The 24752-nt window shown below is 47.0% G+C and overlaps 7 protein-coding genes across 7 annotated transcripts; 4 read left to right on the top strand and 3 right to left on the bottom strand.

The window, feature by feature from the left end:
• Positions 1 to 1763: 1763 nt before the first annotated feature.
• Positions 1764 to 4098, top strand: PADG_02501 (uncharacterized protein; the record flags this gene model as incomplete). Its single annotated transcript, XM_010760186.1, has 5 exons — positions 1764 to 1911; positions 2110 to 2569; positions 2726 to 3080; positions 3223 to 3457; positions 3584 to 4098. 5 exons carry the CDS (start codon positions 1764 to 1766, stop codon positions 4096 to 4098), a joined length of 1713 nt encoding a protein of 570 aa, XP_010758488.1.
• A 1325-nt stretch (positions 4099 to 5423) lies between these two features.
• On the top strand, positions 5424 to 5693 carry PADG_02500 (uncharacterized protein; the record flags this gene model as incomplete). Its single annotated transcript, XM_010760185.1, has 2 exons — positions 5424 to 5451; positions 5536 to 5693. The coding sequence occupies 2 exons, from the start codon at positions 5424 to 5426 to the stop codon at positions 5691 to 5693; spliced, it is 186 nt and encodes a 61-aa protein (XP_010758487.1).
• A 265-nt stretch (positions 5694 to 5958) lies between these two features.
• Positions 5959 to 7170, bottom strand: PADG_02499 (18S rRNA biogenesis protein RCL1; the record flags this gene model as incomplete). The annotated part of the gene is made up of 1 exon (XM_010760184.1): positions 5959 to 7170. One exon carries the CDS (start codon positions 7168 to 7170, stop codon positions 5959 to 5961), a length of 1212 nt encoding a protein of 403 aa, XP_010758486.1.
• A 542-nt stretch (positions 7171 to 7712) lies between these two features.
• On the top strand, positions 7713 to 8403 carry PADG_02498 (3-hydroxyanthranilate 3,4-dioxygenase; the record flags this gene model as incomplete). Its single annotated transcript, XM_010760183.1, has 2 exons — positions 7713 to 7744; positions 7857 to 8403. The coding sequence occupies 2 exons, from the start codon at positions 7713 to 7715 to the stop codon at positions 8401 to 8403; spliced, it is 579 nt and encodes a 192-aa protein (XP_010758485.1).
• Positions 8404 to 9578: 1175 nt separating this feature from the next.
• PADG_02497 (uncharacterized protein) lies at positions 9579 to 11702 on the bottom strand (the record flags this gene model as incomplete). Its single annotated transcript, XM_010760182.1, has 1 exon — positions 9579 to 11702. One exon carries the CDS (start codon positions 11700 to 11702, stop codon positions 9579 to 9581), a length of 2124 nt encoding a protein of 707 aa, XP_010758484.1.
• Positions 11703 to 12682: 980 nt separating this feature from the next.
• Positions 12683 to 14165, top strand: PADG_02496 (NAK protein kinase; the record flags this gene model as incomplete). The annotated part of the gene is made up of 3 exons (XM_010760181.1): positions 12683 to 12802; positions 12896 to 13508; positions 13609 to 14165. The coding sequence occupies 3 exons, from the start codon at positions 12683 to 12685 to the stop codon at positions 14163 to 14165; spliced, it is 1290 nt and encodes a 429-aa protein (XP_010758483.1).
• An 887-nt stretch (positions 14166 to 15052) lies between these two features.
• Positions 15053 to 24612, bottom strand: PADG_02495 (ATP-dependent RNA helicase BRR2; the record flags this gene model as incomplete). The annotated part of the gene is made up of 3 exons (XM_010760180.1): positions 15053 to 17198; positions 17891 to 18415; positions 18479 to 24612. The coding sequence occupies 3 exons, from the start codon at positions 24610 to 24612 to the stop codon at positions 15053 to 15055; spliced, it is 8805 nt and encodes a 2934-aa protein (XP_010758482.1).
• Positions 24613 to 24752: the final 140 nt, after the last annotated feature.

Raw genomic sequence — 24752 nt, 5'->3', positions numbered from 1 at the left:
GTGAGGAATACCACTCTCTCTCTTGTGGATTCAAAATAGTGAACAGAACCACCCCGGGTGAAGTCGACAGGGGCTGACGGAACAGTTCTGGATGGCTGGCAATGTCGTACATCTCGTGGATTTTACCAAAAGCTGTTGTGAGCTCCGGTTTGGCTTCAACCGTTTTAATGGGATGGATACGGTAGGAGAAAGTAGGTAGACTGACACTTACACATACAGATCCGATGAGGGAACCACCGGTTAATTTGTTAATCGCGATCAGTGAGCTAAGAGGGGGGTAGAAGTGGGAGATACAGCCACGGACATGATGAGGTGATTGGACCGACGCCGTGTTGACTTTTCCTTGGTGCATGTGTCAGTACCGTGAGCCTTCCTAGCTCTTGGCTCCATATTCCCCCCATCCATGGATAACTCTTTGGGCATATTCGCACGGACGAAATCGGAAATGCCACGGCCGTCTCAAATAGAATCACTGATTAACTGGCCTTGTGTGAAATGCAATGATTGTATTCTACGTGAACAATTCCCCATCCACATTTGTGAATGGTTTACTTTTTATTCTAGTATATCCTGATTGAATGTCTATGTTAGGATATATATATGGTAACCACCTTCGAGCTGGAGGGGTATAATTTATCAATTTGAATCTAGAAAAACCAAATGCAGCGCGGGAAAATAAACAAATATAAAACGAGGGAAGACATACACACACACACACACACATATATATATATATAGAGAGAGAGAGAGAGATCGATAGTTGGAGACTGGATTGATGTATTCCGTATGATTTCCCTGGTTGAATGTTAAGCAATATTTAACTGTGTGTGCTGCTTCTCTCCTTGCTTAGTTACCAAAGGCATCATCGCTTTTTCAACCTCAACTTTTCCATCTGCATTTACTCCCTCCTGTTCACTCGCAAGAGATAACTGCATTTCCACATCTGCTCCGTCTGGCATCCTGCTAAAGATGCAATTGCGGTAAAGGGATACCCGTATTTATTTTCTCGTTTGTTCATACCGCAACCGTGACTGCTGCGGTGGCTCTATTGAAAATCTACTGCTGTTGATGAAGAGATAGCGATATCTCCAGACTTTCCTATCGAGTTTCATGTCATTTTCATTGCTATTTTCTCTTTAGTGTTGGCTTCTCTGTTCAAGTTTGTGTGCTGAATCTGTCTCTACTTGTTTTTACTGTTTGAAAAGAGCTTGGGATTGTACTGGCAGCGAGTGCTGAGGAGAGAGCGTGGAGTGATCGTTCGTCGTCCCTATCCACAGCGGTGGATGAATCAAGGCCCACCAGGCGAAGAACCTCTCTGATTACACGCCAAAGAAGAGGCCACCCAATATAATCATCAATTAATAAATCTAATTGATTGATCGACAAGAGGAAATAAACACAACCCGAGTGTTCCCTGTGCACATCCAATCCCTCGGTTGTGGATGGCCGTTTTTTTTTTTCACTTTTCCGCTGCCGTCTTCTTTCCACACACGCGTTTCCTGTCTCATGCCACGATCTTCGCGCACCCAGGAAAAATAATATTATCTACCGCCAACTCTCAACTTTCTAAACCTCGAACCCCCCAACTCTTTTCCACTCCCACCCACCCCGACATCCATCCTTCCCAATACAACCCCGTCGCCAACACCATCACCTGCCCATCACTCTTGACTTGACAGGCTTCTTTGCCTCATCGTCCCCCGAATCCTTTGCATCTCCTGTTTTCATTTCAACCTGAGCGATTACCATCACCATCCATCACCATGGCTGAGGATGCGAACCCCGCTGCATGCCGAAGCGACGTGGCCCACGAACCCACACCATCTGCAGAAGCTCCCGCAAAGGCTCCAGAGTCTCTTCGTCTAGAGAAAGATGAACAGGGTGATGTGAAGCTTGAGGACGCGTCGGCCGGTTGGTCAACCCTGCTATCCCCTTCGTTTCGCCCTTCGTCTCGGCGTGGTTGATTTTTTTTTTTTTTTGATCGTCTCCCTTTTGGGGTGGGAAATTCTTTTTTTTCTCATTTTACTAACCTCTCATTGTCACTGTACTAGAAACAGATGCACCTCCTGCTGAAACCCTGAACCCCCACCGCCCCTGGCGCCGCTGAAGAGAGTGCCAAACCAAGCTCACCCGCTGAAACGCCAAAACAAGAGAAGGAAGAGGGTCATGTTTCGGATGAAGAGACTGCTACAGCAGCTGCTGCTACTGCTGATGTGGCGGAAGGTGGTGCCAACGGCACACCCTCCGTATCCAGGAAATCGAGCAACGGAAAACGCAAGTCGACTTCTGCCGCCGATAGTAAGGGGAAAAAACTGAATAAGAAGAAGTCCATGAACCGTATCACTCACCTGGATGCGAAGCCAGGAGAATACTACACTGCTCGTCTAAAGAGCTATCCCCCCTGGCCCTCGATAATCTGTGATGAGGAGATGCTTCCACCTAGCCTCCTGTCGACGCGTCCGGTGACTACGAAGCAGAAGGATGGTACATACAAAGAAGCCTACGACAATGGCGGCAAACGAGTTCATGAGCGCACATTTCCAATTATGTTCTTGTACACTAATGAATTGTAAGTCTGGTTTGGCTTCCCTCTCCCTTTGCACCTTTCTCTCTACATTCTCTCTGAGATCAATTCTCTGGAGTGTGTTCCCTTTATACGTGTGGTGGTGACTGGATTGAAAATTTGAAGGATACAGGCTGACGAAAATGACTGATTTCTTTACAGTGCATGGATTCCAAACACAGAACTCACACCTCTTGACCCCGAGTCGTGCAAAGACGTGAGCGAGAAAGGAAAGACGAAGGCCCTCGTCGAAGCATATCATGTTGCCGCAGAGAACCACGATCTTCAATACTTTAAGGATATGCTTGCTGACCACCAACGGGCATTAGAGCAAGACCAGGAAGCGAGAGAGGCTCGAGAAGCTGCTAAAGCAGCGAAGCAGGAGAAGAAAAAACGGAAGAGCACTGAAGTAGCTGATGAGCAAGATGACGAGGAGGCAGCAGATGCAGGAGCTGAGAAACGAAAGAGCGTTAAGAAACGGAAAAAGGATATCGATAGTGAAGCTGAAAGCGACAAGGTAAGCAGAGCCCCAGGATGTTTTGTTTAGTTGCGAGCATAGCCCGACCATCTTCGGGCGCCACTTGTGGGTGGTGCTTTGGCGAGAGAAAAGACAGTTGGCTAATAGGGATTCGTGTCATTTTTGGTCGCACACAACACAGCCTGCAAAGACCCCCAAGACTGCCACTAAACTCAAGTTGACAACCCCCAAGACCCCTGCGACCGGCGAGTCCGACAAGAAAGCTGCAACCAGACCATCAAAGGCAAAGGCTGCCACTGCGAAAAAGGACAAAAAGGCAACGAAAATACCGAGTGATGAAGGTGCTGTCAAAACTCTAAAGGAGCCTGAAAAGCCGCTTGACTCGCAGGCAGCCAAGCTCAAGAAGGAGAAAGAAGGTAAACCATCTACAACCATCCATTGTTCCAGTTAAATTTTCACTGCTTTACCATCTCAATTATTCCAGAGTTGTTATTATAATGGAGAGAGCGACATTTTGTGCTGACTTAGAACTTCACACTCAGTTCTGTATCTTCGTCATAAACTCCAGAAAGGATTTCTTACACGTGACCAGACACCCAAGGAGGATGAAATGGAAAACATGTCCAATTACATCCAGAAGCTGGAATCCTATGCAGACCTGGAAGTCAGCATCATCCGCACCACCAAAATCAACAAAGTGCTTAAGGCCATCATCAAGCTTAACTCCATCCCCAAAGATGAGGAATTCAACTTCCGCGGCCGCTCCATCAACATCTTGAACAAATGGAAGACGCTGCTGGATTCTGATATACCCCCTTCCACGAGGGAGAAGGAAAAAGATGAAGCTGAATTTAATACAAAGGCAAATGGCCACAAGCAGGTTAACGGTGGGAAAGCGGAGGAGTCGACTGAGGCGGATGATGAGACTGGTGGTGCTACCCGTGTAGATGAAGATGAGGCCATGCCGGATGCCCCGGAGCCAGCAACAGCGAATGATGAGATGTCAGGGGTTTCTCCTGCTAAGGGAGGAGGGGAGGCTGTAGAGGTTGATTCCTAGTCTTTTGTGGGGTTTTTTTTTTCATTGCTGTATCTGTTCTGTTTGATCCCTTTTTTTTTTATGTTTCCATGTCTCTAAATTTGTTTGTTTGTTTCTTGCCTTGTGTTCTTTGTGTGTTCTATGTGCGTATGTGTGGGTTGATTTGAAGTTTGAAAATCCCCTTCCTTTTCGAGGCTGCTTTTAATCTTGATTGATTCTCTTATCCCATTTGTGGTCCAAATCTTTTTCGATTTTTACTTCTTTAAAAGCGTCTTGCCACCCGAGGGCGGAGCGCGGGGTTGCATGTTGCATGCTGGAGGAACTATGGGTATGTTCTGGGCATGTTGGAAGACCCCGATTTGTCGGACCCATTTGAAATGAAAGGGGTTTAAAGGGATACGAGGGATAGGGGACACCCGTCTGCCAGGGTGGAGGACTGCAGGTTTCGGGGGCTGCACTCTTCATGAACGTCATTTCTCATGTACGGTAACGATTGTGCAAGAGACATTGGGCAGGAAAGTTGAAGGAATGCAAACAAGGGTCATTCAGGGAGCGACGGGTATTGACTGGTTGAGTTGTTCATTTGCTGGCTTGGTTGAGAGAAGCAGAATGGAAAGAGGTTGCAAAAATTTCTCAAAAGATATGATTATATCCCTAAACCAACCAATGAATGACGCAGAGAAATGAAAGTGGGAAGCAATGAAGGTGGGTTTACAAGGGAGAAAAAAGGATAGAGAGGACAGATTCACAACAATCTTTATTTTTAACCCTTTTCTTTTCCTTTTACATAGTTTAGCATTTCATTTATTTGTCTTTTCCCTGTTAATTTCTTCCTGATTTCCCCTTTCCTTGAAAAGTATGCTCTGCAGAAGATGGGTGGGATGTATTTTGGGGTGGATTTCACATGTTCCTTGCCTCGTTCTGTTTGGTTTGTTTCTTCCCTTGTTTCCGTTGACCTTTCGCTTTTCCCGGTTCTGCTAGTTAACTATTTGCAACTGTTGATCTCTCGCTCTGTGTAAGCTATTAGTTATCTTAGTAAATTTTGTTCTGCTTTTTCTCTTAACTCTTCCAATGCCTCTCCGCCTTGCATTCTCTGCTGGTCTCCTTTAAACCCTCTTTGCGTTTTGACTTTCCTTTTTTGTTCATATAGCTTAAGAAAAGCGAAATATTAAAATTCAATCTGTGATTCGTGAATGATTTGGTCTTTTCTCTCTGAATTTATTTAGTAGGAGGTATGGCATTTATATTCCTGGCGGATAATAGTATTAGAATAGAAAATATATACAAAAGGGAAGTGTGGACGATCATCATGAGAGTCGTGGAACAAAAAGAACTTGACTGCTACGATGGCCCAGCCCAGAGAAGGTCTGGAGGGTATCCGAAACGTCTTGACTCTCAGCTTTTCCGTCCTTCTCGAGTGTAGCAGGTATTTCTAAAGGGAAGGCTTAATGGCCATAGTGGACACATCCGCTTGCTATCTGCTGCAAAATCCTGGTGACCCTCAAGTTCTTGCTGCCCGAAACGAGAGGTCCAGAATCCCTAAACTCAAGGCTCGAAGACCACCTTCTGCTGTCGAGCGACGGGATGGGCAGCAGTTGGCGAATGATGGCAACTAGAGAGAATGGCACATTCGAGAATGATTTGCCTCTCGAGGTCACACCGGAAGCTTACTCCTCAAATGCGTCGACCGCGATGGATGGGAGGTTCTATACGCCCAAATTTTAAGTCCGTTGCTTCTGCGATCCTTTGTGCAATGTCCCAGCATATGAGCGGTATGTATTGCAGGAATGGTGGAATGCATGTTATGCGGATACCATTAAAGTTCTGAGAGTCCGTTTTGTAATAGGATGTAGACGAAAAGCCGCACGATACAATAGTCGATCAAGCGATCTTCCTGCCGACATTGCCTATCCCTCTGCCAACAACGCTGATCACAACATCTCCCGTTTCCTTTTCTCCGGGCGCGTCCCTAATTCCCAATCCAGGAGAACCGAATTTATTCAGGTCCCTCACGAACTGGATCATGGATTCATCGGCAATGACATGCCTTCCAACCTGCAGTCGTCCCACATCCTCAGAGCCCATCGCCATGAGTGTTATCATCATTGGGGCCGCAGCTCGAGAGACACATCCACCCACTGAGACGGTCTCCAGGAGTTGGTAAGCACATCGTTTCCCGATATCCTCAGGAGGTTCTCCCCCGGTGGGTAAGGACGCTACGTCAGCGGAGAACAGGCAACCTGTTGATGATTCGGCAACCAAAGACAGCCCAAAACCAATTCCGATCTTCTTTTTGTTCGATGTGTTATCTCTGGTTGGGGCAGGTACCAATGGAGCTGACGAGACATCTGAAAACACATAGGTGTCCGGACAAAGGGGATTCAGGATTCCTCGGGCGGCTTCGATCATTCTTGCGTTATGAGAACCAGATACACCTATGGCATATGCTACACCTCGTATTTTCTTTATTCTACCAGGGTTTAAGAGGTGTATTGTCTTCGGGAGTCGAACCTGGTGACCGAAGACAAGCTGAATCTCTCCTCCTCCACCTCTCCCATTTGGTCCAGGGTTTGACCGTCGCAGGACGCGCAGTTCAATATTGTTTAAAATACCAAATTGGGAAAATAGCGGGAGTATAGCGGTTCTTACACTATCGATGGACATGTCACCGGTTGGGGTTGCGGAGGTGATGACACCGGGGCCCGTGAAGAGGATATTGAACTGGGCTTTGGAGAAGGGAGCGAGAAGGCACATTGGTAGCAGGAAGTAGCTGATGCCACGGGCACAATTCGACGGAATCTCATGTTTTATGACGCCTCCACTTGCGCCGGATCCGGGGGCACTTCCTGTAATGAGCCCCGGTTTATAGAGGACTATTGTACCAGTGTACGAAATCTCCATATGCGAGCCATTGGTGACAGCTTCGAGGAGGCGTAGAAATGAGATTTCATGGGGAGCTAGACCAGTGTGGATGGGGTCCGAGGGTCGTATTTTAGAGATATGCACGGAGCGACCTGTTAGGGTTGAGAGTACGAGGCGGAGAGTGAAATGTCTGTGGGAGGTGAAGCGGAGTGGAGGTTGCGGAGTGGCCATTTGAAAAAAATCGGGGTATTTCAAATTATAAGACTACTATCTATGCATTGAGCGGATTTACTTCAGCTCAAAAATGCTAAAGGTCAGCTCCAAGTACAATCCACTTTCAATCTGTTGTTATATGTTGTATCTCAACATCTTCAATTTCGAAGTTTTTATTTCTTAAGCTTTGGAAAATGTAACGGGGTAATGTTGTTCCGGTCCAGAAAATCACTCGTATTTATCGTCACTAACGTACCGCTCTTATCAGCTTATCATATATAAAATTAGCCACTCCCAGACGTAATCTTCGTATTTTCATAACATACGAGGAATTTCTCTTAAGCCAATATTTTTATCCATGGCATCGCTAAAGGATCATTCAACCGGGGCGGGTAAAACAATGCATCTATTCCTGATGATGCGGATTCCCTCTGCATATCAAACCCAATCTCAGATCCACTCCTTCAACCACTTTTTCTGCATACACATTAAGCCCCGCATCAACCAAGGGCCCCCCAAGCAGCAGTAGCAACAAGCAGCAGCAACAACTTCAAGCCATAATGCTTCCGCCGGCGCTCAACCTGCCTCAATGGTAAACATCTCATATACGCAAAACATGTATAATTAATTAATAAATTCCCAATTAAAAAAAAATAAAAACAAAATCCCCAAGCAGAATGGTCTGTCAAAACTAACAGCCTCAGGCTCTCCGAAAACGCTCACCTCCTCCAACCACCTGTAAACAACTACTGTGTCTACCACCCCTCCTCCCCCGCTACAAAAGGATACACCGTAATGGTCGTTGGCGGGCCCAACATCCGCACAGACTACCACATCAACTCCACCCCCGAATTCTTCTACCAACACCGCGGCTCCATGCTTCTCAAAACCGTCGACCCAAGCACCTCACCTCCGACGTTCCAAGATATACCCATCCACGAAGGCTCGCTATTCCTGCTGCCAGCGAACACGCCGCACTGCCCCGTGCGTTTCGCGGATACGGTGGGGATTGTCGTGGAGATGCCGCGGCTTGACATGGCGGAGGATGCAATGAGATGGTATTGTACTGGTTGTAAAGGGGTGGTGTGGGAGAAGAGGTTTTTTTGTACGGATTTGGGTACGCAGGTTAAAGAGATTGTGGAGGAGTTTATGCGGGACAAGGAGAAGAGGACGTGTGGTGCGTGTGGGAAAGTGGCGGCAGTGAAACATGCGGAAGGGCAGGTGGTGCAGCCTCCGAGATTTCCGGAGTGAAGAGATGTTGCTTTATGGAGTTTGTTATGTGGATGGAAGTTGAGATGAGGCAGGTTTATTGTGGGTATCAATATATCATATCAGCTGGTTTTGTTGGTATTGGTGTCTCTGACTGAGTGAGTCGAGGTGGGCATTTTGTTCTATACCAAGTTTTTGTATATGGACTTCCACCCCGATTGCTGTATATATTTATTGTCGTTGGAAAGATCCTGATATGGAACGGTTGCGGAACGCCCATTGTGGAAATGAGAAGTAAATTGTATCTTCTGCTTTCAGTTGATCATTTCCAAAAGCGTAGACTCGGATCCACACGATGTCAGAGAGTGGCACCAAAAACTGAGGTTGGCTTTACGAAATACAATATTTGCTTCGGTTGGAAACAAGCGGAGGCTTGAGAGACAGAAGGCAGGCATCGATGGATATATACATATAAGGAAGAAATGAGAATTAAAAGAGATCTTGACAGAGGAGGCAAAGAGAATAAGAAGGGTCCCGAGAGCAGATTAAAACTGAGTTAAAATATTGAACAGGCTAGAAAATTCAAGGACAGAGAGAGAGAAAATGAAATGAATAAGATGGAGTGGGGGGGAAGAAAAAGTAAAAGAAAAACAAAAAGCAAAAGAAAATATGCTAAGAGGAGATACGAAAAGTAGACAACGGGTTGATTAAATGGGATAATAAAAAAGGGGGAGGAAGGGAGTTTGAAAGGATGGTGGAGAGAGATTTGAAATATGACAGGAAATTATCGGGAGAAAGGGAGAAAGGGAGAAACGGTAAAATAATACAAATAGAAGATGATATTAACCGAAAGGGACATCAAGCATACATAATCAGTTACCATTTCGAACGGGCGGGAGAAAGAAAATGAAACCCAGAAGGGGGAAATGGGGGAGAGACAAAAATCATGGCTGAAGTATAACACTACTGGATAGAAAATCCGCCCTCATTCCTCTAATTGCAAAACCCAGCAAAATAACGAAGCCCCAAAACAAAACACCACGCAGTGCAGGAAGGCAGGTAGCGTAGTAGTGTGCGAGGTGCAAAAAGATCAGATGAAATATCGAATGATCATTCCATCTGTTCGTCCACACATCATCCCCGATAGAGCATATCGCAAACTGATATAAGATATAAAAGCCATAACCCGCCATCAAAAAGTAAGAAGCAAAGAAAAACTAGTCCTCAAACGGACAATCAATACTCTCATGCCCATCCCTCTCGCACAAAGCGCACCATTTCGACTCATCAATAACGCCAGACGCCTTCCCCGCAACCGGCGACATGGACGCCGTCAGCCCCTTCAATCCCTCCAGCACCACGTCTCGTCCCGTCCGTTGCGAGTTGGGGCTTCCACCTGCATTTATGCCACTGTATTTATTCGAGGCACCTAGACCGTTATTCTGATGGATGCCGTTGGGGTAATTGCCGTTATTATTGTTGTGGGTGTTAGTGTTGGTGTTTATATTCGCAATGGCCCTATTATTTATATTGTTACCATCGTTCTTGTTACTACCCGCATTATTCCCGTTAGCGGCGCCGGACCCAAACATATTCGTGCAGGTGAGAATATCATGGCCGCTCGTCTCACAGATCTCGCACCAGAGAACCCCTCCGTCATCTGTGCTTGAGGAATGCGAGTCAGATTCAGGCATTGGGCTGAGCTGCTGCAGGTGGTGGCGGATGAGCTCATTATGGTGTTGCGGCGCGGAGAAGTGGGTGGAGTATTGGTTTGGTCCGTTGCTATTTATGTTGGGAAGAGTGGATGGGTCGTGCCAGTCATTGGGAACGACAGTGCGGTCGGAAAGGGTGTGGGTGTGATTGACAGCGCCGGACCCAGAAACAGCACCGGGACTGCTATGTTGCTGTTTGAGCGGTGAGGAGGTTATGGTGCCGCTCCGATTGTGACTCCTGCGATTCTGGTCCTTTTCGAGCTCACGCTCTAGTTCTTCGATGCGATATGATTTGCGATCTATGAGACCCTCAAGTTCTTGGATGCGATGCTCGAGTCTGGCGAGACGGTCGGCATCCTGGTGGTCTCCATTGTTGGAGGAGCTTCCGTTCATCTGATGGAGGCCGACAGGCTCACCTCTGCTGAGGGAATGGATGATTGCTTTCAGACCGCGAATTTCATCGTCCTTTTGATCCAGATCCTTGGAGGAAGGATGTGCATCAGCATTGGTGCCTTTGATCGCAGAAGCAGGTTTCTCTCTTTCCTGCTTCAATTCCAGTCTAGTTCTCTCAACTTCGCCCCTGAGGAACTCTACTTCGCCCCTAGCTTCAGCTTCACCCCTTCGAGCGTCTTCAAGACCTTCCTCGAGTTCCGATACCAGTTCCTCTAGCTGCTTAAGCTGTCTTGCCACGGTTTCCACGTCCTCGCCACGTTCTTGTAGTTCCCTATTAGCATGCATAAGCTCCTCTAGTCTTCTCTCGTAGACCCTCTCTGTCTCCGACGCAGCAACCTCTAGCGTATCCAACGTGCTGCGGAAATCAGCCCGATGGCTATCGAACTCAGCCGTGAGAGCGGTAATTTTCTCATTCTTCTCGCGAAGTTGTGCGCGCACCTGTAGTGCGTCCAAACCCTCCAGCTCCGTAATGCTTTTCTGAAACTCCGCGAGAGTTGCAGACTGTTCTTCCAACTGCTTATCACGATCACGCAACTGCTTTTCTAGATATCTAATCCTCTCCGCGGCCTCTTGGTCATCAAAGGCGGGCGTTCTCGTATCATACCGCCTTACTGACTGTGGGGTGTTGTTGGTATTGCTCTCAACGCTGATTCTAGACGACGGGCGGCTGGGGGGTCGTGTGGTTCTGAGCGGTGTTCGAGGAACACCTCCGTTGGGTCCCACACTTTTGGAAAACGCGGAGGGAGTTCGTAGAGCAGCCATATTCAATTTCGGCGGAGAGGATCGTGGTGATTCAGGCCGTGGTAGAGATGGACGTCTGAACTTTGGTCTGTTTAAAGACATGGAGTTGGGACCAGGACCGGGCCCGACTGATTTGCTGAAGTTGGGTCTGGAGGGTGTGAGCGGCCTGCTGCCCATTGAGGTGGTCCGTTTGGAGACATATTTATTATTATTTATTGGCACGAAGATGCCAGAGCCGGGCTGGGAGGTGGTGAAGTAGCTCCGGCCCTCAACGTCGCCGTTATTCTTTCCTCTGCCGGCGTGCTCAGGTGCCAGCTCAACACCAGCAAACCGGCCAGGTTTACCAGCAACCACACCTATGAACTTAACTGTGCCGTACATCCCGCCTGGCACGTTCACCAGGTCTCCCACCTGGATGTCGTCAAGGGACACCATTGTCGAGTCGTGGTGTATGTAAATGTAAACAAGCGGAGGTTGGGATCAAAGGAGCCGCAGCAACATGTCAGGCACGTGGATTATGGAGGGAGCTGGTAAATGTCTAGAAGACTGCAAAAGGAGAAGCGCGGCAAGACGTAGACGGCCGTGATGAAAAGAGAGCCGTCGAGTGTTGCGTTGGGGTAGAGTCAAAGAGGAGAGAACTGAAATCGAAGTTGTTAATGTGACGTTGTTTAAATATTATTTATTTAGTTATTGTTTAAACTGGGCCGCAGCACAAAGCAAAAGGAGACAATGGAGATCAAAAAAAGGAATATTATTTTTGTATTTAGGTAAATACATAAAAGTCGAATATCTATTTTATAAAATTATTATTCATCTCCCGTATTATCCTTTTTTTTTATCCACATTCATACTTATTTAAATGTATATAATTAACTTAGTGAAAGCATTTAAGGTAAAGTAACTCACTGCTGCTGTTACGACGGAGTAAACACGGCGAGATATTCGACTCCCAGGACAGGAAGAAGATAATAGTTATGTCTGAGAACGAGATCTCATGTACAGAGCTGACGATTTATTCATGTAGCGTGCTGTCAACATCTACCCTCAAGCTCAACATCCACAACGGCTGTTATTATCATCCCCTGTCCGCTCAAATAATATTTAAATAAGGTCGTTGTATTATTCCTTTTGAGGCGCTTTCTCAGCCCCAAATAAACTCCGACTTTATTCAACTTCACAAACCTCAGATATCTACACTCTTACACTACCAAACATTTCCAACTACCTCCCGATTCTATACGCATTCACATATCAATTCTTACATCCATCGTATGATGACTGAGTGATTTACTGAGATATCCTATACCTTTGCCACTTGTCCTCAATTCCATCAGCGTTGCGCATCCTCACCTCACCTCTTATTACAGTCTCACCCCAAGATATATATTTCCTTCATCTTCTGTTCCGATAGCATCATGTCGCAATACTTTTTCGACCTCCTCTATACCTTCACAGACTGCATGTGCTGCTTTCCAAACTCTCCGCAGCTCAAAATAAACAGCAGAAGTTTCAAATTACTCCGGCTACTAGGAGAGGTACGTATCTTGTAGTATATTTTTATGTGCCTATCAAATGGCAGAAGCAAAGTCATATATGTAATACAAATGCCAACTGCTTCCATCCATCAGGGCGGCTTCTCCTACGTCTACCTCGTCCAAGATAAAGCAACTGCAGAGCTATTCGCCCTCAAAAAAATCCGCTGCCCCTTCGGCCAAGAATCAGTCTCCAGAGCCCTCAAAGAAGTAGAAGCATACTCTCTCTTCTCTCCAAACAGATACATCATCCACTCCATCGACTACTGCGTTACCACAGAATCCGGCTCCAAATTCCGCGCCGATGGTGGCGACGCAGGCTCCAAGACTGTCTACATCCTCCTCCCTTACTACCAGCGCGGAAACCTGCAGGACGCCATCAACGCGAACCTGGTCAACCACACCCGTTTCCCAGAGAAGAAGCTCATGGAACTGATGTTGGGTGTTGCGAAGGGACTCAAGTCCATGCATCAGTATCGTATCAGAGGCGGTCCGGGAGCTGTCAAGAAGGCGAAGATGGTGCGGAATGAAGCAGCTGCGGCAGATGCCGAAGCTGCCCCATCACGTGGAAGGTCTGTGAGGCAGGGTAGTCGTCGGGAGAGCGATGATACGGTGCACCAACCCTTGATGGATGGGGAGGTTACGGCTAGCCAGGAAGGAGTGGAGGAGGGTGGGATCCGTCCTTATGCGCATAGGGATATAAAACCGGGTATGTAATTCCACTGCCATTTCGCTCCGGTTTCCACTGTCGCAACAAACCGACACTGCCACACCCACACGTTCGCTGACGACAAGGCCTACCACAACAGGAAACATAATGATAGACGACGACGGCATAACACCCGTCGTCATGGATCTAGGGTCCCTCGCCCCAAGCCCCATCGCCATAACCTCCCGCTCCCTTGCCCTAGCCGTCCAAGACATTGCAGCTGAACATTCCACAATGCCCTACCGCGCCCCCGAACTGTTCGATGTGAAAACCGGCTCCATCATCGATACCAAGGTTGATATCTGGTCGCTGGGATGCACGCTATATGCCTGCCTTGTGGGAAAGAGTCCATTCGAAGCACGCAGTGAGGAGACGGGGGGCAGTTTGACTATGTGTGTGCTTGGTGGGGATTGGAGATTTCCGGATGAGAAGGGATCGGGGCAGAAGGGGAAGGCGACTGCTGCAGCTGCTGTTGGTGAGGATGCGGCTGGAGCAAGTAGTGCTGCTGCCGGTGGAAGTGGTTCTGGGGGGATTAGCGAGGCCGTGAAGGATGTGGTGAGGAGGTGTTTGCAGGTTGAGCCCGCAGATCGACCGGACATTGATGAGTTGATTGAACTTTTGAAGCAAACTATTGAAATGTTGCCGGATGATGAGTGATGTGGGAGTGGGTGGCCTGTTGTTTGGAATTGGATCGTTGTCCGTGCTTTTCCCATTACTGATGTGAAGGGTTATATTTTGAAGCGAAATGGATGTTATGGAATTTCCTCCTTCTTCTATCTCCTTTTAACCCACCAGGGCTTTTTACATTCGTGTTGGTTTCCCAGCCCTTCACGGAAGCTTTTCTAAGGACGGCTATGCTGCTTTGCGACCTCGTTTCATCACGTACTTCCTTTCCTCCACTTCCCTCAATCTCCTCAACTGTTCTCGCCATTGGCTAACATTGTATATACATATTTTACTCATATCTTTTCGGATAATGCTGCATGCCCTTTTCTCTTTCCAGTCATCTTTTCTCAACTATTTCATGTCCTATTTAAAGTTTCCTTTCTGGCTATGTCGGTCCTATCTACTCTTGTCACCATCCTGGTTGACTGAGTTGTTAAGCTGCCTTTCTGAGTTACTGGATTTTACAATGCAGACAACCCGGCGTCCAACAGCAAGCAACTGCAGATTGGGCGTATCTTATTTTCATCTTCAACTGGACATTAAGCAAACGTGAAATGGGAAAGAGAATTGTTTCTTGGAATGGAACCTGTCTGAATTATAGGTGAATTATCCTCTACAACTAAGTGAGCAAAGCTCACCATTAACTTTGATTTATACGTTCCAGAAACAATGTCTTGGAATTATACGGATGAAGGATAATACTAATACCACCTTTGAGCCTGTGTCTGCCCTTGACGCACATCATCATAAATGATTTTGACAGGGGAGTTGAAATATGACATCAATGCACGTTGCTAATTCTTATAGTCTGGATGCTGTCACTCATATCCCAGCGGCTGACCTATTGGTGAATCGCACGTGAAATATCCCGTCATAGCCTATTTCGCCAACCGTCCCCAAACATCCTTCTCATCGATCTTGGCCGGGAACCCATCAATCGCATCCGTATCCAACAACGGCGGCAACCCAGCATACTTATTGATCCAATTAATAACCGTACGATGCCAAAAGAGGGAATTCTCCGGCTTGAGCACCCAATGATTCTCGTCTGGGAAAGTCAAAAACGCGCTGGGTACACCACGCATCTGCAATACATTAAAGGCAGCCAAGCCCTCCGAAATAGTGAGACGGTAATCCAGCTCGTTATGGATAATCAAATGCGGTGTGGCCCATTTATCTAGAAACAAGGAGGGGTCCCAGCGATCCCAGTTCTCGGGGACCTGCCAGAACACACCCTTCAGATCACGGATGGGGAAATAGAGCTCCTCAGCAGCGAGAGAAAATTTCGTACTGAAGATTCCATCATGTGTGACTAAGGCCTTGAACTTGCGGCCCAAATCGTGGCCCTGGATCCAGTTAATCATGAAGCCGCCGAAGGAGGCGCCCATGGCCACTGCGTGGTCAGTATCGACGTAGTCGAGTTCTCTTTCGATATATTCAAAGCCCCTGACGATATCCTCGTAAGGCTTGCCGCCCCACTCGTTTTGGATGGCGTCTGTAAATTCCTGGCCGTAGCCGGTGCTGCCTGTAGGATTGGGGGTAATAACAACGTAGCCTTGTTCTGCAAAGACAGCAGGGTTCCAACGGATGCTCCATTGGTCGTTCCATGCGCCCTGGGGTCCGCCATGAATGAGGTAGCAGAGGGGATACCTCTTTTGAGGGACAAAGTCGGATGGTTTTATGACCCATGCATGAATTGGTCGGTCATCCGCTCCTCTCCACCATATATCGCTGACTTGTTCACGGACCAGGCCAAGTGATACGCCATGTCGTGAACTTGAACAGACAACATTTTGTTCTTGGCCTGGTTTCGACAAATCTATGTATGAGAATACGCTGTTTTCAACAAGACTGGTGCTAGAAAGGAATAACTTCTTGGATGCTAACGCAAGGCCAATGACGTACCCGGAATGGGTTAATTTGGACAGATGTTGTATAGATGCATTCGCGTAATTAGGGATTGGAAGTCTGAACACAACGCAGCGACCGGTATCCTCGGCTCGGATGAATAGATCTGAATCGTCCTCCCCCCATGCAAGAGAGCTTGGGCTTAGGCTCCATAAACTAGCACCACCTGCTGTTGCGAATAGCTCAATAGGCTGAGTCTGCGCGTCAAATAGACTGGGGACAAGAATGATCCTGTTCTTATCTGATTCATATCCATCCTCTCTCATGGCCAATACTGCCAGCGTATTTTTCACCGGTGACAGAACTGGGGAGGTAATCGCTCCCTTTAACTCATCGAGTGTGAGAGTTTTTGCAGAAACAGGAACTGCTTCGGTCCAGGATTGCAATCGACAATAGTACAGTAGACATTTGGTATGCAACGCCGGATTCAAATTCGGATCTCTAGCCACAAACACAATGCCTCGGGGACATATATCAAAATGATCGGTCCCACAAAACGGAGGAATAGGTGATTCTATGTCCGTCGCACCAATCTGACGAAATAGGTTTTTTAATTCTGATAGTTTGTACTTGGATCGCTGTCCTTCCGTAGAGGAAGTGGTTTGCTGTAGTGTCCCATACCAAATATTATTTTTCTGCGGTTGAATGTATTCATCCCAATGCCTGACGAAAAGGGATGTATACAACTTTCCAGAGCTAACTGGCTTTTTCGCAGTCGACGGATTGTACAGTGTTCCGTCTTGATTCCCCTTACCAGAAACCGCAAAACCCACGAGTCCACGGGAAATAGTAGTAACCTTTAAATCCGATACGGGTCCCGATACGGTTCCCGCAACATAAGAGTCTTCTTCACGCTTGCCATCACCAACAATGAAGCTCGTTGTGCCATCGCCTTCTTCCTTCAGCCAGACGAGCTTGTTCCCATCACCTAGCCATTGTGGAGACCCGCGGTAGGAATTTGTCAGGAGAACGGAGCTACCGGTTGCAACGTCGAGGACCCGCAGCTCAGTGGTGGTCAAGTGTGATTCAAATGAGTATGTCGTCTGGGTGTAGGCTAGCAGGGTACCCGATGCATTAGGAATTGCAGCGGAGCGTCGAGGAGCGCTCAGCATTACCCTGTGTGTAGGACTGTCATTAACTTGGAGACATAGCGGATTAGGGTACGTGTTTGTGCCTACTCCGGGGTAAACTTTGAAGTTCGGATAGTCATGATGATACCTCTTTCTGTAAGTCGTTTAATTGAGATGTAGGTATATATAGTATTGCCCAGTTGGTGTTAAGAAGTTGTGAGAGCTCAAGTTTGATAAGTAATAGAGTGTCTAGTCAGTATGTCAAAATGCAACTGATGGATTTAAAGAAGCTTTCTAGGATGTTGCGGAAAGTCGATTGCGGGGAACGACCGTGGGCCCACGTTTAGGTTATTTACTCCACCGCCCGGGCATCAAACCAAACTCGGAACCACAACACCTGAGAACATGTGAATTAAACTCCATTATCAATTCCATTTGTATGGTGTACAAGTACATGAAGGGAGAATTCAAATTCATGGCGATGACCCAAAGGAAATCTGAACCGGGGCTGGTATATGTCATGGGGAAGTATAAGTTGTCCTTCTTATCCTGAACCCTAAAAAACTAGTAAAAACATGACAAAAGCTCCTCGATAACTAGATGATAGGCTCATACGAAAAGATAGAAGGGGAAAGGGGGAAAAAAAGGGGGGGGGGAAGTAAATAAATAAAAAACATAGAACAGGGTAACAAGACTTAAATCCTGGAAATATAACACATGAGAACATGCATTTCTCACTCTTCTCCGTCATCCTCTTCCTCATCTTCATCCATTCCTTCTGCTGCCGTAATTTTGAATGAAGGGTCCTGATCAACGCCGACGTAGCTATCACTCATTAAGAACAGCGTTAACTCATGTTCACCAGGTGTCGGAACAATATACTCCAGTTTGAGCTGTAATTTCTTTCCGATTGTGACCCGTTTGGTAGCGAGGAGGCTGTTTGTCTTTTCTTCACCAACAACAAGCCACCAGTTCTCCATCTTCTTGCCCGGATAGAACGGAGCAGACACAGTGGTATCGACTTCTTCATCTTCTTCAACATCCCTCTCGATCTTGATATCGATATACGCTGGCTCGCCGGCAGTGATATTCTCCTCGTCAAGAACAGTAAAGTCGAGGTCCACGTTAGGATATTTGTTGTTCGTAAACTCTGCCGCTTGTGCAAGGTGCTTGTTGTTGAGACCCAGGCGCTTCACAAGGGTTGCATAATCCTTGTTCTCCGACGGGTCCATAGCTTCCATAAACTCGAAGATGTCCTTGATGCTGCACGCAGAAAGGTGGTTAGCAAATTCTAATTGATACTTGGGGTTGAAAAGTGGGACGTACTGGAACTCGTTGGCCACTTTGATGGCCTCTGGGCCGAAATGCGGAATTTGCTTCAATGGACTATCCCGATCCCACATAGCTTGAACAACCATTTGCGACATCTCCATCGCATTCATTGCGTTCAAGTGACCCTCGGAAGAAAGAACGTCCACGCAAGCGCTTAGGAGGTTCAAAACTTTGCTCACAATAACCTCTTGGTCCTTACCCAGATCAATCGGAAGCTGCATACGGGAGAAATGTGCCTGCAAAAGAATGAAGGCTTTGAAGTGTGGCGAGTCGTAGACTGGCTGTGACATCTTAACCGGCACCCTATCATATACACGACGGAGAATATGTTCTTCATGACGTCGAACCTGGATCGTCTCAAATTCAGTAGCCGAAGTGACGATTTCGAGTATACCTTTCAGCTTTGTTCTGGCTGTAAGTGAAAGTAAGAAGGTTTGCATGGTGATAAACGAAATGTTGTAATATGCTGCAATCATCGCAGCATTTAGTGGCGATAACGTATCATCTTCCTCGTCTAGGTCGATGATCTTGGCCTCAGAGAGTTCCTTGAGAGTGTTCTCAACTAGCTCTGAGAGGAAAGTACTCAACCCCTCATGACTCACGTCTGTTAAGCCATAGTAGCTAGGATTTGCGAGAAGACGTCGATAGAAATAGGTGTATGTCATCCAATCGACAGCATCTTGAGTAGATGCGATGGTCCTAGTGCTGATCTCGGTGACAAACGCATCGTGCAAATATATTTGCAAATGGCTTTCTATTGGTAGCGCTTCATTCAGAAATTTCTTATAGTAATCACGTTTGACGGCAGGAACCATAAGAACACCCTTTCCACTCTTGTCTTCAAGTGGACGAGAAGCTTTTCCGAACATTTGAAGTATTTCACTTATCGGATAGTCAATGTATCGGTGCTCGCGACCATCAAAGAATTGGGTATTCATGACAATAACAAGATGAGCGTTGAAATTGATCTCCCAACAAACGTCTCGGGAGGCAAGCATAACTTGAATCGCACCAATTTTGAAGAGATGAGAAACAATACGCTTGTCACTGTTGCTAAGAGCCTCATGATAATAGCCAATTCCATGGGTTATTGACTCTGCCAGTGCTTGTTCGTCGATACGTTTCAGCAGGGGCGAAAGTTCTTCCACATCAGCATGCAAGAATATGTCCTCGCCATCGGCGGCAATACAAGCAGCCAACAAATCCAGAGCAGTGGACCGTGTTTGTTTTCGAGTCGGTACAAACAAGAGTACCGGTTTATCGGGCGATAGTTGAAGAATTGATGCAAGTGCAGGTTTCACCATGGCGAGCATGAGAGAGGGGAAATGGGGAATAGTATACGACTGAATGTGCAGTTCCAATGGAACTGGACGCACATGAGGGCTAAAGTTGTAAACTGTATGCTTTTTAGCACCAAGCCACTCCCCGATGTCCCGAGCATTGGATAGAGGGACACTTAGGCCAATCATTCGCAACTCCTTTTCGGTCTGAAGGGCAATATAATGCATTCTTGAAACGATGATCTCGTAAATATAACCCCCCTGACCGCCAAGCATGTGAAGTTCATCAGCGATAAAGAGGTCAACAGCCTGTACGTTCTTACGGCGCTGCCATTGCCGCGACAGAACATCCCACTGAATTGGAGTAGCGAGGACGAGGTCGGCCTTCTCGAGAATCTTTAGATCTGCAGTGGTTTCGCCGGTAAGTTTGGCAATGTTCTTGCCACTATCGAGATTCCCCAGCCGGCTTTGCCAATCACTCAAGCGATGGTCGATCAATTCTTGGAAAGGAGCAATATACACAGCTTTTCCAAATTTGGACTTCGACCAGTGGTGAAGTAGAGCAAACTCGGCACAGACCGTTTTGCCACTGCCAGTAGGGGCTCCTAGGAAAACGTTGTCATCCGAGTCGAATAATGACTTGAAAGCTTGAGTCTGAATCTTATTGAAATGATCCCAATGAGGATAGAGCTTTTGGTACTCAGTTTGTTTAAGGGCCTTTACTGGTACTCGCTGCATATCCAACAACGGTGTATGAGCCGGGAAGCGCTCGGGGAGAATCAGCTTTTGAAACGAGACGGGGATCTTTGTTTCTGAATGCATCCATCGATCCGAAACAAGTGAGATGAAGTAGTTTGGAGGCATTGGCTCCGTTATGGGTGTAGTGAACTCTACTAGATGCTCATTCATTTCAGAAACAGCGAACTCTTTGCGAAGAATGAATTGATCATGGAAGAGGATATCTTCTCCATCACAGTCCTCCACAATGATCCAGAAGCTTTCTGCAACGCCGTGAAGATCATCATCCCATGTAAAATTAGGGGTAATGGTGAGTTCCACACGGAGCATTGACCGAGTTATTGGTTGAACCTGTGCTTGAACATCCAGACGCGGGAACTTTGAGATGAGATCGCAAACGGTTCGGCCTGCCTTCGGCATGCCTAACAACTCTCCCACTCTCGGTGGATCCAGATCAAAATACGTTGACCACGGAATGTCGATTCTTTCCGACTTCTGCAAAATGTCACGGGGACAAGATGGGAATTGGCGAAGAGGAGACATTGTGGGCCACATTCGCTTTTCTGCCATCTTGCACAGGCTCAAAGCGATTTTTGCTACTGACGCCCATCCCTTTTTCAGTGCAATTTCGAACATTGCCCTAAGAATACGGCCTGCGGACTGGGTAACATATACCATATCCGCCATTAACGCAAGCCCTTCCAGCTTCAAGCGAGAAATGTATGCTTGTAGGAGTACATTGACCTTCGCGTGAGGCTCTTCAATGCTTTCCTTCACAGGTATTGGAACACGACCAAGGAGCTTCGCTAGCTCCAATTTTTCGTCTTGTCGAACTGGAATATACTTGAATTCGTCACTAAGAGCAAAAATACGGAAGAGCTCAATTGTCGACACCATGGGCTGAAGGTGGTAGTTATATGTGTTCATAGAGCTGTGCGTAATATAGTAATGTGAAGCAATCCGGCCAAGTTCGGTAGATTGGAGCTTTCCCGTCTTTTTCTCATATTTAATAAGGTTAGCTTTTTCGAGAATGGTTGCAGCAGAGTGAATCAAATCCACGCGTCGCTGTTCGAGGGTTTGGTCGTTTTCGTAATCAGTGCCAACACTGTAAAGGCCAGGGGAGCGAAGCATTCGGACAAATAGGTACGTGTAACCGAGCCATTCTACCCCTTCGTCGCGATTGCGGACATTTCCAAGCACAATCTCAGCGTTCAGGTTATCAGCAAGTTTGCTCATAAGTTGACTTTCAATAGGGAGTTGCTGGTTGAGAAGAGAGAGGTAATATTGCATTTCGGTTTGGGATGTAATGATAATACCTTCTCCGAACGTGTCATACTGTGGTCGACCAGCACGGCCAAGCATCTGCAGCACATCCTGAGGACTCAGCTCAACCCAGCTGCCTTTCTCCGGCGAGTAAACTTGAGTACCTTTGATGATGACTGTATGAGCTGGGAGATTGACACCCCATGCCAAGGTAGCAGTACAAACAAGAACTTGCAAACTACCATCCGCAAAAAGTTCTTGAACTGAGATACGATCAGCCAAACTCATGCCAGCATGGTGAATGCCAAAACCATAAGGCATAAGGTCCTTCAAAGCAGGATCGTTAACTGCATCTGCTTCTTCCGTAAGAATAGCTCGACTGGCCGCGTCGCTTCTCAAAATTTGACCTATGGTTTCCATCTCAACAGCTTTGTCTCGTATATATCTAGCCGTCTTTGCCGTTTCTTTTCTTGAATGAACGAAAATCAGCATTTGATTTTTATTAGCACCAACTTGCTCGAGAACCTTCGTATAGCAAACATCGTTCATTGTTTTCAGCTGTTTAATTGCCTTTTTATCAGTCACACCAATAAATTCCTGCTTCAACGGACATGGTCGGTAAGATCCATCAAAGTGGAAAAGCGCATTGATCGGGTCAACACGCAGAAAGCTGCCAACATCGCGATAATTAGGAAGCGTGGCGCTCAGACCAATCAGGCGCACTGGATCACAGGTCTGCTCCATTTTACGTATCGTCCTGCTAACGATGCTTTCTAGGACGGGACCTCTGTCATCATGGAGCAAATGAATTTCATCGATGATGATGAGCCGTACAAGTCTCGTATAGCTGGTATCAGTTGCTTTTCTCGTGATAACATCCCACTTTTCAGGAGTGGTCACAATAATCTGGGTATCCGCTATCTGATTTTTGGTAAGTTGACGATCACCTGTAAGTTCAGAGACACGGATGCCATAAGGCTTTAGTCTTTCGCCGAAATTCCCAACTTGCTCCTGGACAAGTGCTTTTAATGGTGCGATGTAGACTATTTTGAAGTCATCTAACATGATCTCTCCAGTTTCAGAGTTCCGATTTTTCCCAATCTCACGTAGGATTGTAAGCATTGCTACGTTGGTTTTCCCAGATCCTGTTGGAGCACAAACGAGCATGTTTCCATCATCGTTAAATGCCATCGGGAAACACATGGTTTGGATACGATTAAGTTTTTCGGAGTTCTTGAAGCTCGGACGAGCCCAATCTGGGAGGTCCGAAATTGAAATAAGGCGCTCATTTGGGTCTCTCTTTGGTTTGGGAGCGGGAACGTGAATTTCCTCATATCCCTTAAACGTTCTTTTGGTTGAACCTTGGGGCAATTTGACATTAGGGTTAGTCATGAGATGGTTTCCTTGATCAAAAATCAGATTCTCGAGGTTAATGAGCTTTTTAGGCTGAAGCCCACGCGTTAGGACACCATCCTTTGGCTTCGATTCAGCTTCAGTTGGCTTGGGACCCGGGATATCAATGTCCATTAAGTCAATTCTCATTTTTCTGCCAGCCTGTTCCGCTCCATTTTCTCGAGATGACTTGCCACGTAGTTCATCCAAAATCGCGTATTGACCAGCTTCAACCATCTCCTTTTCAAGAACCGCTTTGGCATCCGCATCATCCGCTGTTCGCCTCCACTTGGTTACCCAGACAATTCTGTCCCTATTCGTGATGAGCTTTCCAACCAAATCTGGATAATCGTAATCGAAAAGCTCCATTAGGTCATTTTCTACATCACGGAGCGGTCTTTCACTCCCATCCTCGAACTTTTCACCCATCATCTGTAACGCCTCTCGGGTCTTTTCTTGTTGTATATGTGCGTCACTATAAACCGATCCAATCTCCCGTTGGAGCCAATAGGCATCGATTTCGCGGATTGGGACAACTTTTGCGCTACCATTAGTTTTGTCGCCATTGGATGCCTCCACGGTGCCATCGATTATTATTTCCTCATCGGGGGTGCTGGCTTTGTCCCTTTCAGCAGCGGCCCCACCAGCGGTAGCAAGCTCCTCTCGATCCGGTCGATCTTCCTCATCAGACATGTCTTCGTCGGAATGCTCATCAGCATCTCGAACTTCGTGGGCGAAATTTTCTTCTTCGTCATCTGGTTCATCGAAAACCACAGCGACACCTTGTCTCTCATCCAATTCCTCTCCGCCCTGTCCACCATCCGCGCCGTTCTCCATGTTTTCATCTTCATCCTGGGCATCGTAATCAGTAATTTTCTTCCCCAGGTTTACAAGCTCATTAAACTCCTTGGGGCCCATAGAGCTTCCAAGTAGATCATCAATCTCTTTTTTCTTGTCAAAGTCCTTCATATTTTCGTCTTTCAAAAGCTCCAGCACCGCATCCGCAGCGCTTCTAATCACCTCGTGAGACACATCTCCCAGGTGGTTGGAAGTCATGGTGAGGATTAAATCATATGTTGCTCTCGTCACAGGAGTTCTGGGACGATATTTTAGGCCTTCAATAAGCGTATCTGCCGCAGACAGGATACCCGCGCCCTTCATCTGTGCGGGTTCCCCTCGTTTCCGCTTCCGCTGTTCTCGTTGCAAGACAGCTTCGCCTTCACGAATGGCATCACGTTCCACATTTCTCGGGGTAACTGGAACTCTTTTGACCTTCGCGGCATCCGCTTCTGACACTCGTGTGCCCATGTCCTTGATATTAATGCGACCGGCGAGGGACTCCGGGTCACCTGTAACCTCATCTGTGCGGCGAGTTACAAATCGACGGTCCGCCTGGAGAACCAGGTTGGACATCGCCGAGTACTTGTACTGCGACACATTATTTGGATCCGCCATCTTGATCGTCGTACGGGGATATCGTCGAGAGATGTCGTAATTTGCTGGTAATCTGTAGCTTGTTGATCTGGTAGATATTGTGGATTTTAGCCCATGAAACCTTGCAGACACGGCAGGGTTAGGGGTAATTCAGGAACCTA

The sequence above is a fragment of the Paracoccidioides brasiliensis genome (genome assembly GCF_000150735.1).
Source record: "Paracoccidioides brasiliensis Pb18 unplaced genomic scaffold supercont2.3, whole genome shotgun sequence".
Classification (NCBI taxonomy): Eukaryota; Fungi; Ascomycota; class Eurotiomycetes; order Onygenales; family Ajellomycetaceae; genus Paracoccidioides; species Paracoccidioides brasiliensis.
Note: the sequence above shows the minus strand (reverse complement) of the source record. Positions and strands in the feature narration are given on the sequence as shown.